General features: G+C 31.5%; 1 protein-coding gene across 1 annotated transcript; it reads right to left on the bottom strand.

Annotated features, from left to right (window-relative positions):
- Window positions 1-12,094: 12,094 nt before the first annotated feature.
- Window positions 12,095-13,098, bottom strand: LOC110027852 (ferredoxin-thioredoxin reductase, variable chain, chloroplastic-like). The gene has a single exon (XM_020729464.1). The coding sequence runs from the start codon at window positions 12,891-12,893 to the stop codon at window positions 12,291-12,293; it is 603 nt and encodes a 200-aa protein (XP_020585123.1). The 5' UTR covers window positions 12,894-13,098; the 3' UTR covers window positions 12,095-12,290.
- Window positions 13,099-15,006: the final 1,908 nt, after the last annotated feature.

Here is a 15,006-nt window from a genome sequence, read left to right as displayed (position 1 = left end):
ATTTTTTTTTTATTTCGAGCTAAAACAAGTCAATTAAGAACGAACAAAGAGCTATTTTTTTTTGGCTAGTTAATAATTCAAGCTTAAAAAAAATGTTCGTATTCGGCTCGTTTACTTGACGAACGAGCCAAACACTAGTTAGTTATATTCTAAATCTATATAAAATAATTAATGTTTATTTTTTTATGTAATATTCTTAAATTTATTGATTATCAATTTATTTTAGTTTTAATTATTAATATTATTTATAATTTTTTTTATTATTCAATATTACAATTATTTTTTTATTTTATATTTAATCAATTTATTGTTAAGTATAGTGAAGGGGTGATGCATGTACATATGGTATATGAAGTTAGGCTCTAAATGAGTCAGGCTTGAGTGACCTCAGACTTGGCTTGTGTTTGGCTCGTTTCAAATTACTAAGTTCAAAATTAACTCGTGAACAATGTGTTTGTATTTGATTCAATTTAAATATTCTTGTTCGTGCTTGACTCTAAATTTGTTTGTTAAAATTAATTGGAAAAAATTAATGTAGAGTATTGGATTCAAATTAGGACTAAATCTATATAAAAGAATGCAGATAATCATATTATCACACAATCTGTTATGATTTAAACTTATATAGAGTATATTATTATATAAATAATTTATATAATATATTATTATATAAACAATTATATGATTTTTTTTTTTTGAGCTAAAACAAGTCAATTAAGAACGAACAAAGAGCTATTCTTTTTTGGGTGGTTAATAATTCAAGCTTAAAAAAAAATGTTCGTATTCGGCTTGTTTACTTAACGAACGAGCCAAACACTAGTTAGTTATATTCTAAATCTATATAAAATAATTAATGTTTATTTTTTTATGTAATATTCTTAAATTTATTGATTATCAATTTATTTTAGTTTTAATTATACACAAGGACCTGCCATCGTCAACCTAGAATCTTTATTTATTCTGATTGCTCAGTGGTGCTGTCAACTATAATCATCAATATTTCATTATAAAGGGGTATTTAGAGATGCGTGTGACATATTTGACATGGGTAGGATATGCCTACGATGATTATAATTAAAAAATAATAAAAAAAAATTTAGGGCATGTATGTTCAACGCTTTTTTTAAAAGTTACATTTAAATTTTATAAGTTGTAACAAATTGTTGATAAATAATTAATGTTTATTTTATTATGTAATATTCTAAAATTTATTGATTATCAATTTATTTTAGTTTTAATTATTAATATTATTTATAATTTTTTTATTATTCAATATTACAATTATTTTTTTATTTTATATTTAATCAATTTATTGTTAAGTATAGTGAAGGGGTGATGCATGTACATATGGTATATGAAGTTAGGGCTCTAAACGAGTCAGGCCTGAGCGACCTCAGACTTGGCTTGTGTTTGACTCGTTTCAAATTGCTAAGTTCAAAATTAACTCGTGAACAATGTGTTTGTATTTGATTCAATTTAAATATTCTTGTTCGTGCTTGACTCTAAATTTGTTTGTTAAAATTAATTGGAAAAAAATTAATGTAGAGTATTGGATTCAAATTAGGACTAAATCTATATAAAAGAATGCAGATAATCATATTATCACACAATCTGTTATGATTTAAACTTATATAGAGTATATTATTATATAAAAAATTTATATAATATATTATTATATAAATAATTATATCATTTTTTTTTTATTTCGAGCTAAAACAAGTCAATTAAGAACGAACAAAGAGCTATTTTTTTTTGGCTAGTTAATAATTCAAGCTTAAAAAAAATGTTCGTATTCGGCTCGTTTACTTGACGAACGAGCCAAACACTAGTTAGTTATATTCTAAATCTATATAAAATAATTAATGTTTATTTTTTTATGTAATATTCTTAAATTTATTGATTATCAATTTATTTTAGTTTTAATTATTAATATTATTTATAATTTTTTTTATTATTCAATATTACAATTATTTTTTTATTTTATATTTAATCAATTTATTGTTAAGTATAGTGAAGGGGTGATGCATGTACATATGGTATATGAAGTTAGGCTCTAAATGAGTCAGGCTTGAGTGACCTCAGACTCGTCCTCAGACTTTGTGTTTGGCTCGTTTCAAATTATTAAGTTCAAAATTAACTCGTGGACTATGTGTTTGTATTTGATTCAATTTAAATGTTCTTGTTCGTGCTTGACTCTAAATTTGTTTGTTAAAATTAATTGGAAAAAAATTAATGTAGAGTATTGGATTTAAATTAGGACTAAATCTATATAAAAGAATGCAGATAATCATATTATCACACAATCTGTTATGATTTAAACTTATATAGAGTATATTATTATATAAATAATTTATATAATATATTACTATATAAGCAATTATATGATTTTTTTTTTATTTCGAGCTAAAATGAACCGAATACGAGCGAACAAAGCGCTGTTCTTGTTTTGTTCTTTTATAATTCGATCTTTAAAAAATTGTACTTGTTCGACTTATTTACTTAAACAACGAGCAGAATACGAGCTACTTAATGAGCCGAACACGAACTACAAGTTTTTTTGACAACCCTACACCCCAATATAGTAATTGATTGTGACAAAATGTTGACAGGTAGAATCTCCTCACATGTTTAATAAACAAAAAGATTCAATTGAATTGTACTTTATCGAGTCATCGTGTTTGGTCACAAAAATAGAGTTGTATGTCAAACCGGACACTGTTGGCCTGCCTGCCTTTAAAAAACCATAAAATTATGATTTGAGGATCAAGACGATGAAATCTGATTATTTCCAATCCAGAGCCGGGGCGAAGCATTGGTGATGCGTTATAGTTTACTATTTCTAGTTAAAAAAATGAAGTTGCACGTACAAAATTGGCATTATTGACCCATCCAACCTTTTTCTAGCCCTGTAGCCATGCAAAGAAAAATTAAAAAAATCATAAAAATCATGATTTAAGGGTTGAGCTGATGAAATCTCCCTAATTTTTAAGCGGGCGCTACGACATACTACCAATGGTAAGCTGTAGTTCACCATTTAGGGAATGTCGGGGCGAGCACGGACAATTAATTATAATTCATCATTCTAGTAAAATTGTTCGTATTCGGCTCGTTCACTTAACGAACGAGCCAAACACTAGTTAGTTAACAAATTATTCTTATTCGGCTCGTTTACTTAACGAACGAGCCAAACACTAGTTAGTTAACAAGTCGAACATGAGATGTTTGCGAACAAACTCTTTTGACCGTCGTATATGAAGAGCTATCCAATTAATTAATAGATGGGATAAAATTACATCCTCTTAAAGGATCTCTCTTACAAAATTAGAATTGGTGTAATCACTGGTCATGTTTAGGTCTCTCAAATAACAAGCATGTATCAATATTGTATCTCAGAATCTAAAAATTTATTGAACTAACCTACATATGATAACTTTGGACTTGAGAAAATCATAACATACATGAAAGAACCTAAAGCACTGAAATATAAAATTTGGTTAGCCAATCTCATCATTTGATTATGGAGAGAATAAATACAAGTTTAAAATGAGTTGTTTACAAAGTACTAAATTATCTGACATTATATATATTAAATACATAGAAAAATTTCTCAATGCATCTTTTTTTAGGCACGATATACTAGCTTATTTTATTTCTCAAAATCTTTAGGTTAAGCATCTTTCTTGCTGAATTTAAATTTTTTATCTCAAACTTCTTGCTGAGGTGGGCTTTGACCTCTCTCATCTTACTGTTAACATTTTGTGTTTATCCAAATAAGCAGCTTATCCTGAAACGTGGCCCGCGGGTGACTCGTGGAGTTCAACCCGCGATACTGAGGTGGGCTTTGACCTTTCTCATCTTACTGTTAACACTTTGTGTTTATCCAGATAAGCAGCTTATCCTGAAACATGGCCCACTGGAGGCCGATCTGCATTTAGTATTAAAACTCAATTGCGTTTTCGGATAAGCTACTGAAACGTGTTTTCCGAACAGTGAGGCGATGTTGCACTTACAAGCTGCCCCAAACGGGCCCTTATTCTTGACAACTATTAATATATCATCAACATATAGCATTAGGTATACAAATTAACCATTGTCAATTCTTTCAAAGTATAAACAAATTTATAATTACTTCTTTTGAAATCATGAGTAATCATAAAAAAGTGAAACCTCTTGTGCCATTGTTTGAGAGAGAATTATAGGTCAAAATGAGGTTTTCTCAACAAACACGTATCTTCCTTTCCAAAGGCTATAAAACCCTTTGACTACTATATGTAGATGTTCAACTCAAGTTATCCATAAAAGAACATTATCTTCACATCTAGTTTTTAAAACAAAAAATCATGCACAATCATAATACCAAGCAAAGATGAAATTAAACCATACCTTACAACCGAAGAAAATGCATATACGACGTTTACTCCTAGAATCTGATTATAGCCCTTTGTAATAAGTCTTGCCTTTTAGTTAGGTATTTAACCTCAATATTCATTCATTTTTTATATTTACTCGCTTAGAGCAAACAAACCTTTTATTTGAAGGTAGTCTTTATTTGTAGGCAATTTTTCTAAGCCATATGTGCCATTCTTTTGAAGTGATTCTATCTCCTTAGATATGTCAATCATCCATATGCCAAAGGTTCTTCATTAGAATCAACAATATAGTTATATTCAAGGCATAGACAACAAATCAGTTTATCCATGCCTCCAAAGAACTCTAATACCTCTTCTAGTCTTATCTTTAGTAGTACAATAACATGGTCGTAGTAGTGTAGATAAATAAACATCACCACTCTTATCTCTAAGTTGAGATGCAAAATATAGATTTTATGAACTGATTTGAACCTGAATTTTTAGGATTTGCCTCATAAGAATTTGTAGAAGATAAGTCAACTAGTAATGCAATTTTCTAAAAAAAACATATCTCATTTGATTATGATGTTTTTGCATTCTAGTAATCATATCATGATTTTTTGAACCCTATACTTATAACCAATAAAGACACTTTTCATAAATATGAATTCCAGCTTTCCATTATCAAGTTGAGCATAAGTTGGACATCAAAATATGCTCAAATCAACACTACCAAGAGACGGTACCAAACTATATTACTTCTAGAGTTATGTTGTGAATAGTAGTTGAAAGGGAGTGATTAAGTTGTAGAGGGTATATCCGCCCTAAAATATTTGCTACATAAGAAGCATAAATAAATAATGTACTTTCTTCATTAAAGTCTCATTCATTCGCATTGATACACTGTTATGCTATAGAGTATGATAAACAATTAAGTGTAACTATAATTCCTTCTAATTTGCATAGAATATTAAGCTCAACAAAGAGAAACCCTAAATCGTTATAGGTATAGAAATGTTTAACAGCTTCAGCATCTATTACTCAATCATAGTCTTCCACTCTTTGAATGTCGGCGATACAAAGATTACCCAAGCTTTTTTTTCTTCTTTTCTTTTTTAGAAACCATCAATAGTAGCCATAGCGGCCCGCAATTGCACCATCGATGGCCATTAGAGGTCACAGCGCACATAATAGAGTGCACCTTTTATGCTATGAATGCCTTTTATGAAGTGAATCTCTTTTATTTTCTAAAATATAATGCTTATCAAATTTTAATTTATCACTATTTTGTCTATTCTACTAAATTCTGCTATAACATTCTCAGTCATATGCCTGAGATGCATATGCCACACTATAAAGGAGCAATTATAGTTTAATCAACTATAATAGTATGCCCTGCAAGAAAATATACCTTGATAGAATTTTTCTAGCCTTTCATCCTAGCAAGAGCGTCTTTGTTATTCTTTAAGACTCCATCTTTACCAATATATTTATAACTTTTTTATCAAAAGTACTTAAAAAGATAAAATGCTCTTCAATTTTGCGACAAGCTTCACATCACTAAATGCTCAAACGATTTTTTCAAGTACCTTGATTATGATTCTACCAATATCAACTACTTTATAAGATATATCATTTTATCTCAAAACAACACTTATGGTGATTGTTTTGTATGGTGAAAAAATAGCATTTATAAGGATACATACAAAACATACAATCATAATAATAAAAAAGGTAATCTTCACATTATTTATAGTTACCATCAGAACCATTCAGGAGTCCTCCATCACTATGATCTCTTATAGCATATCAATTCAGCTAAAATTTTCCAATTATTTTCCTTTCAAATTAGCCGTATCTACAAACCTTAACTTCATTATGAGATTCAAAATAATTCTCATGAGTTCTCCCTCAAAAAAGGCGTTTCCCCTCAGCTTTAGATTCAACCATAAGTTTTTTCTCCTTAGAAAACAGTCTCATAAACTTCATTTGTAATAAATATTTCATGACTGCATAAAATGAATTCTAAATCTTCTTCATCACAACTAATCATTATGGTTTTCTAAATCAGAAATGAATTCTTTAAGATGGTTAAGTGATCTTTTGAAAGCCTTCATTGTGCTAGATAGAAAATATAAAGTCATTTCTTCAAGTGTAATTCACTTGTTAATTTTTTAGCTATGCATAACTGTTCAAACTTCAACCACAACACTACCTATTTTCTCTTTCCCAACATCTTACACAATATCTCATATTGTCGGTGAAGATGTAGTTTCTATAGAGCCTTTCGATGGTTAGGTTGCAATTATTTTATTTTATTTTATTTTTTCTCAGTACCAACTTGAAGTCATCGTTTCTAACACTACCAATGCATTGTCCAAATCAATTTGCATAAGCAGAACCCTTTCTGGACTTACCGTAGCCAAAATTTGTTGTTGCAATCATCAAGCCCCACATGCTCTCCTACCAATCATTAACAGCAATATAAAAAATAGGCAACAAAGCTTAAATCAAGAAATGCATAAATTTAGCTTAATCACTTCTATTTAGGTTAAAAAAGCAAGGGAAGAGTGAGAGAGAAAAAAATCACTTTTTTGAAAAGTACATGCTCCAAGTGAATGATGGCTCAAATGGTATCAACCCGAAATTCTGTGCGTCCACTCTTTTCATTCTTTTTATTATTATTATTATTATTTTGGTTATGTGAGTTTTTGAGCATTAAACCTGCAATTTGCGAGAGAAAATGTCAAAACATCCACCATCTCGTGCGCAAATATCCAATCCCTTTGCTATCACTATCAGCCCCCAAATAAATTCCTCTAAAATTACACACACACACAAACATAGATATATATATACTTCACATGTTCAACCACGATATTTTTAGTCCAAGAACAAAAAAATCAAATTATAAACTCTTAACAATAATTAGAAGTGTGTTTTGACATTCTTGAAAATATTTTTGAAAATAAAATAATTTCAAATTTATGCCAACAAAATTCATTTTATATTTTTCCGATTTCTTACTTAACAATCGTCACAATTTTTTAAGAGATGAAGAAGGATCTCAGGCTGGCTCTCAAAATTGTATATCATCATTTCAAACAATTTTGACAATTTTATTACTCTTTTTTACATTTTTTACATTTAGAGTTGGAATAGAGGCTGTTTCATTTCACCGTAGGTATTATGTAGCAAATCCAAACAAATAGAGTTCCTGTGACACCGGATTTATCAGTAAGTAATTAGTTTATATGCGCCCAATTTTTGCACTTTTCGACTGCACTGAGAATTATGGAGAACAACAGTTATTCTTATTGCTTTATTGAATTTTCTCATAATTGCCCATAATGAATTTTGCATTAGCTTTTTGTTCAGTTTGGAACATATCTAAGCTTTATGCTGTTTCATTTATTTCGATGACAATGTTTAATTTATACAGATTACCAATGGATTGAACAAAATTTAATTTGTTATTATAATTAATTGTTAGGTTACGGATGAAAAGAAACAACATTTTTTATGATTAGATAAAATTTAGTTAATTCAACAATTTTAAACTCTTTCAAAGTAGTTAACTAAGAGTTTCACAAATACGTGACAATTGTTCATATTTTATCTTGAATAAGCTTTGTTTTTTTTTATTTTCATGATTAGCGTCTACTAAATTCAAGATCCATTCATATTAAAATTTTCAAGGTTAGTAGATAATAGCACATGATTCATTAATACTTAATTTTTAAGATGATAATTAACAGTCAAAATTTATAATCACCTAATCTTTCACGTCTACCATCACATGCTGTAAATATAAAAAGATAAACTGTAAGTTTCATGCATATTAAAATAGGAAGCAACAACATAAAGTGAGAGAAGATGCTTGCCAAGAGAGTTCTACTTTTTAAAGAAAGAAGGTGCAGCTATTTTTTATTTTAACAAAAGAAGCTCTTAATCATAACAAGGAATGGTTTCATTGGAGCCTCTACAGTTTGAGAGAGTATTGTGTATAGAAACCGCATGCATGCAAACTTCATGTACAACATTATAACATTATTATACACTATTAAACAATATGTTGCAATAGTGTGCAACGCTTTACACGGAATCCATAGTCTGCATGCATATGGACTCTGTACCCTTCAATTGCAGAAAAAAATACAATTGAGAGGGAAAAAGACTAACTACAACAATAACACCTCTTCCATATTTAATGCTCATTTTAACAACAGGTGGATACATTCTCTAAGTCTCTATCTGGGGCAGCTGCAACTTATCAATAATCTTTTGATAAGCAACTGATCCAGATAAGCTGCTGATCAACAACTGATTCAGATAAGCTGTTGATCAGCAGCTGATCCAGATAAGTTGACTGGTTGTTTGGTTTGTGCGTTGGGAAAACAACTAATTTGCAAATTTTTTTGGATAAATGATCATTCTACTCCTGTACAATAGTGTTGTTTGTAACATAATTGTCATAGCGATACATTTGATATTTGAAAAGCAAAAAACCACTTCAGAACAGTAGGAAAAAAAAATATACACACCTCACATAATAGTGAATATCGAGTGTACTAGAAAAGGAAAAAAACTAGGCAGAAACCATGACAGCCACAACCCACCTCCCACCACAACTCCATCACAACCCAAAAAAAAAAAAAAACATATCCAAAAGAGCCCTTTCAACACAGGTAATCCCTCACATCCTTATCCCAAAAAAATGGCATTTGATCAAGCTACTAGAGCATAGTCTTTATTAATTGATTATGATGGGCAGAAAATATCATAATAGCTATGTGTATGGGGCAACATTAGATAATGTAGCATCAAAATGACAAGTCAGCTTGCATCAGCAACACCCAACCAAAGGCAACAGTAGAGAGAGACACACACATAAGAATTGTTGGAGAGCATCTAGTCCAAAATGCTGCAGTGAAATATTGTTCTTTGATAGCACATTAAAATGAGAGACAAACACATCATGCTTTTATAACTGCATTTGCCAATAAATATTATAAATTCAACATTTGAATTATTGTTTCCATTAAGCAGCAAAATTAAAGTCTAAAGAACATTCAAAACCAATTGTTCTCCAAGTTTCTTCATCAAACATTCTATTTATCAAAGAAACAATATGAAGAAAGCACTCTCAAGCATGAACTAGCCACCAACCACCAACACACACATTTAAGTCCAACACCCAAGTCCAGCATCTAACACCCAAACAAAAACAACAATCAAGAGAAAAAGCACAAAAAAGGAGAAAACCAAAAAATCACAAAAAAAAGCCATTGCTTCAAAATTCACCACAAGAAAGAGCATGATATTACTCACAAATCATTGCAAACTTCTCACAGCAAAGAAGAAAGCCAAATAAACACATAGAAAAGTCATTCCATCGAAAATCACCACAGGAAAAACAACGATATTACTTATAGAGCACCACAACCACAGATCACAAAGAGGAGGAGGAGGAGGAGGAGAAAGGCAACAAACGAGAGAGACGCGTGAGAGGGAGTCCTTGTCTAGCGATCGAAGCCACTAGATGAGGATAGAGGAGAGAATCGAAGAGGCACCTAGGGCACGGAAGGAGGGCAAGCGCGACTGGAGGGCGGAGAGGTAAGAAAATTCCTCCAAAACAGGGTCGCGGGTCACACCCACAGCCGGCGTTTACTACAAAATAAATCCCGCGTATCGCAAAACGCACCGAAGATGGAGAAAACAAACAACATGGTAGTGTTTTGAAAACACAGACACGACGGATAAGTTGTGCCAAACAGACCCTAAGTCATACAAGATGGTATCTAAATTTATGTTTCCAACTTCGTATAAATTGTAATTATATATATATATATAAAAACTTAGTGGATTATTAGATTTCTGTACAGCCATGACACTAAGCTGAATTATTAGATCTATAGGCAGCTGTGAACATAAACTTACTTTATTTTATAAATTCATCATACTACACTAGAGTTGAAGTGCTCTTTCCTAACATACTTCACATAGCCCGACTTTATTCATTTCAAAATTGCAAATTCAATCCCAATAACACCATGTGACAGAAGGTGCTCAAACTCATCAAGAGAGATGCAGCCACCCAATTTCAAACTCATACAAATAACTAGAACAAACAGTTATTTGCAATTAGTCGCATGTTTGATAGGAAAAAAGTGCTCAGATTACCTCATTTTATTAGTTAGCCATCAAACCTCATAAAACCTTAGCCTCCATGCATACGAACAATAAAAAAATACACCAAAGTATTCATCAACATTTTAGTTGCAGTTAAACACAGAAGAAACTTTCAGAGCCAAAAAAAAAAAAAAAAAAAACAAAAAATAATCATCATTAAGAATAATACCATGGTAAGAATAAAAAAGGGTGCAAAAGTAGATATGAGCTAAGAATTTATTTGGTTGACTGAATATATAAAATATGGTCGAAAGAAAAGTGAATGTGGAAGATTCATCATTTGGTTGGATGTTGTTAAAAGCAACTTTAATTTTAGAAAAATGCAAACTCCCTGAAATGCTCTCAAATTTGACGACTTTATTGTCGCATACAATGATTGAAAACAATTAGCAGACACAGGCCTAAATAAACATAGCTGCTAGATGCTGGAGTGACCAATAATTATTTCAAAAAGGAAGATTTGCATAAATAGCACTCAATTCATATGTATTTACATATTTAACATCTAATGTCAATTTTACTTACCATATCACCTTACCTATGCATTAAAAGGAGTATTTCATTTTTTAGATGTTAAAATAGTGGTATTTTCTAAGTGATATGAAAGATTTGGACTGTATAAATATAAAAGTTAAGGTGCATTATAAATGGTGCATTGATCAGAACATGCTCGAATATGTGCTGAGATGTGAGTGTAATTGCGTTTTAGAGCTAAATTCCAGTATTGGTTTGGCAGAAAGGAAATGAAAGATTCTTATTTTGGAATAACCTTTGTAACTTTAAGAACATTCAAATCAGATTTTCTTTCTACATAAAGTTTTTTTCAGAAAGCTCGAGTGAGAAAGCACAATTTTGATGTAGGAAGGATTTGATCCAAGTATATACCAACTAAATTAGGTTACATAAAATAATAATATAATCAGAGGTCTAACAATAATGAAAAAGGAACACATTAATGGCATGACGATAAAAATAAAATTCAATGAGATTCAAAAAAATACTAAGTACTGAGTTCACGAAAAATGAGCACACAGAAAAACTTCCAAAATTAAACCACAACTTCAACTCTCTCTCTCTCTCTCTCTTTAAATATACAATATGTAGCAGGAATTGGAAATCTCAAAACATATTCTTTAATCTTTATTCCTAAATTGACCAAGTATAGAAATATTAGGTCTCTATTGATGTTGTTAATGCCAAAATTCAAAAGAAGCTGCTAAGCTTTGGTTTAACCAAAATCCATAGAAATAATGACTGCCTATTTCATTGCTTAATGGGTCATTGCAATGTAAAATCCATCATGCAAAGACTGGAATGAGTATTTCCTATAATTAAATTTTGAAATATTTTGCATATCTAACACACAAACTTTACTTTTTTACCTTTATACTACAAATATTTCAACAGCTAAGAACGCAAAGTAACCCTCAAAATTAAATGAAGATGATGCATTATGGTGCAACAGTACAGCTTTTGATAAAAACAGATGCCCAAATTCATGACACTATCTGAAACTAGGAATAAATCACCAGAATTCAACTTGAGCAAGAAACTATATTCTCTTTTCTTATAGCAATTCAGAATCATGTAATAAGTATTTTTACAACTTACCCATTTTATCACGCAGGAGCAGAGATTACAGTGATCCCTCTACAGTTCCTTCCGTAGTTACAACCATCGCCAGATCGACATAGAAAGAGGGCTTCCGAAATCTGCAATCTCTGCATCAAGAACACAACAAAAACTCGCTCAATCGGAACAAGACAAGTACTCGAACTCATCCTCCCTAAGATGCACAACGAACTTGACCGGCTTCTCCTGCCCCTCGAGGGAAACAAAGAACTCCACCTTGAAGGGGAAATTGGCTGACAGACGCTTCCCCTTCCAAACTCCAACGTACTGCTTGATCACTCCCTCCATCCCGCATAAATCCAGTTCCGGTACCTTCATCACGTGATATACCTTGATCGGCGCCGTCACGCGAATCTTGGCACCAATCTTAGCGGCGGCCTCGGCTTCTTCCTCGGCGATCGCATCTGGCGAAGAGGAAGAGACGTCAGTTGCGATGGCGACCTGACATGAGAGGCTCCTCCGTGCTGCGGGCATGGCTGCAGGAGCCAGGAGCCATGAAGGCCTCGGCGTCGCTGCTAGTAGGGCTGCGGGACGCCGGAAAAGAGATCCCGAGAGGGCTGAGGTGGAAGCGGTGGACGCTGTAATTGGCATTATGGTAAGCGCTGAGGAGGCACTGGTTCTGATCTTAATTGCGTCTTCCCGCTTCGAAGTTTCTACTGAATTGTGAGGTGAGAGGAAGGGAGAGGAAGAGCAGCAGGGGGGATTTCTTATGTGGTGCATTTCGCCGAACACCTAACGTGTGGGTGAGGTGAAGTTGCTGAAGTGGATAAGGGCTGGTGAAAGCGGTAAACAAGTGGCGTCAGTTCTGGAGCATCTTAGCCATTCGTAGCCGAAGCAGGCGAATGCGACGAGTGCGGGGAAAGATTTGCTTGCGGGGATTGGCTGCGCTCGTCCAGCTAAAGCCCACGTGGACAGCAAAAGCCAAAGAGGACTCTGTCAAGTCTTTCATTGAACAAACATCATGATAACTTATTTTGAATGGCGTACATAATTCCATTCGATTCTGTCATGATATAAAATCAATCAAAATTTCTCTATTGAATTTAAGTTTCTTTATTTTATTTTACATGATGACAAATTTTATTAATAAAAAGATTATATTTGATCTAGGGTTTCTATATTCCAACAGAGTTTCTCAAGGGAGACATAGTAGCCTAGTTTATTATACTAGGATGATCAAACCCATGGACTCATTTGATCTAGGGTTTCTATATTTCAAATCAGACAACTAACTTGGCTACATAATTATATACTCAGACATTACCTTCAAGGCATAGTAGTCCTAAACAAAGAAATACAACCTCAGCTAGATTTTAAGCAATCATATTTTCATTTTGAAATCATAAAATTACTATAAATTTATCCAGAGAGAAAAATAATAATATAATGTGGTTCAAGTTCGATTGAACTCTACATTTTTACGTGAAACCACGATTAACATCTCTTTATCAAGAAGCTGTGAAGAACAAATATAATGATATTATATTTTAATTTTAGAATAAATTTAACATTATACAAGACTTGCATAAATGAAGAAAGTTGTTAATTTATATACATCATGAGAAGAAATGATAGATTAGATTCCAAGAAGCCATCAGTCTCTTTAGGATAGTTTAAAGAGTATATTAGTAGTTTAGGCATCAATGCTAACATAATACTAGAATATTTTTATGCATCCAAAACTATGACAACCATATTGATATTATTCTCAACTCATAATGAAACCCCTTGCACAGGGTTTCTCTTCGATGGATCCATCTAACTCAAGAGTCACACAACAAAAGTCCTCTCTCAAACCTCGAAAACTAGAGAGACCTAAAAAGCTTTTCGATGACTTTCCCTTCTTTTGTTTCTCATGGGATATAAATATTAGACCATATGAAGCCTTCTAACAAAAAAACTAACAAATTAATCAATATATATGTGAGGAGAAATAAAAAATGAATTATAAAGTAAAGCTTAATTTAAAAGAATAAATTTACTTTGAAGCCATTAATAAAACAAGTAGTAACGATTAATTACTTATAGTTTAATATGGAATAAGCAAACTTTATTGAATATACATACATACATATATATATATATATATATATATATATCAGAGAAAAATAATAATATAATGTGGTTCAAGTTCGATTGAACTCTACATTTTTACGTGAAACCACGATTAACATCTCTTTATCAAGAAGCTGTGAAGAACAAATATAATGATATTATATTTTAATTTTAGAATAAATTTAACATTATACAAGACTTGCATAAATGAAGAAAGTTGTTAATTTATATACATCATGAGAAGAAATGATAGATTAGATTCCAAGAAGCCATCAGTCTCTTGTAGATAGTTTAAAGAGTATATTAGTAGTTTAGGCATCAATGCTAACATAATACTAGAATATTTTTATGCATCCAAAACTATGACAACCGTATTGACTTTATTCTCAACTCATAATGAAACCCCTTGCACAGGGTTTCTCTTTGATGGATCCATCTAACTCAAGAGTCACACAACAAAAGTCCTCTCTCAAACCTCGAAAACTAGAGAGACCTAAAAAGCTTTTCGATGACTTTCCCTTCTTTTGTTTCTCATGGGATATAAATATTAGACCATATGAAGCCTTCTAACAAAAAAACTAACAAATTAATCAATATATATGCGAGGAGAAATAAAAAATGAATTATAAAGTAAAGCTTAATTTAAAAGAATAAATTTACTTTGAAGCCATTAATAAAACAAGTAGTAACGATTAATTACTTATAGTTTAATATGGAATAAGCAAACTTTATTGAATATACATACATACATACATATATATATATATATATATATATC

This window comes from Phalaenopsis equestris, unplaced genomic scaffold, assembly GCF_001263595.1.
Source record: "Phalaenopsis equestris unplaced genomic scaffold, ASM126359v1 Scaffold000455, whole genome shotgun sequence".
Classification (NCBI taxonomy): Eukaryota; Viridiplantae; Streptophyta; class Magnoliopsida; order Asparagales; family Orchidaceae; genus Phalaenopsis; species Phalaenopsis equestris.
This window is presented reverse-complemented; position numbering and strand designations above follow the sequence as displayed.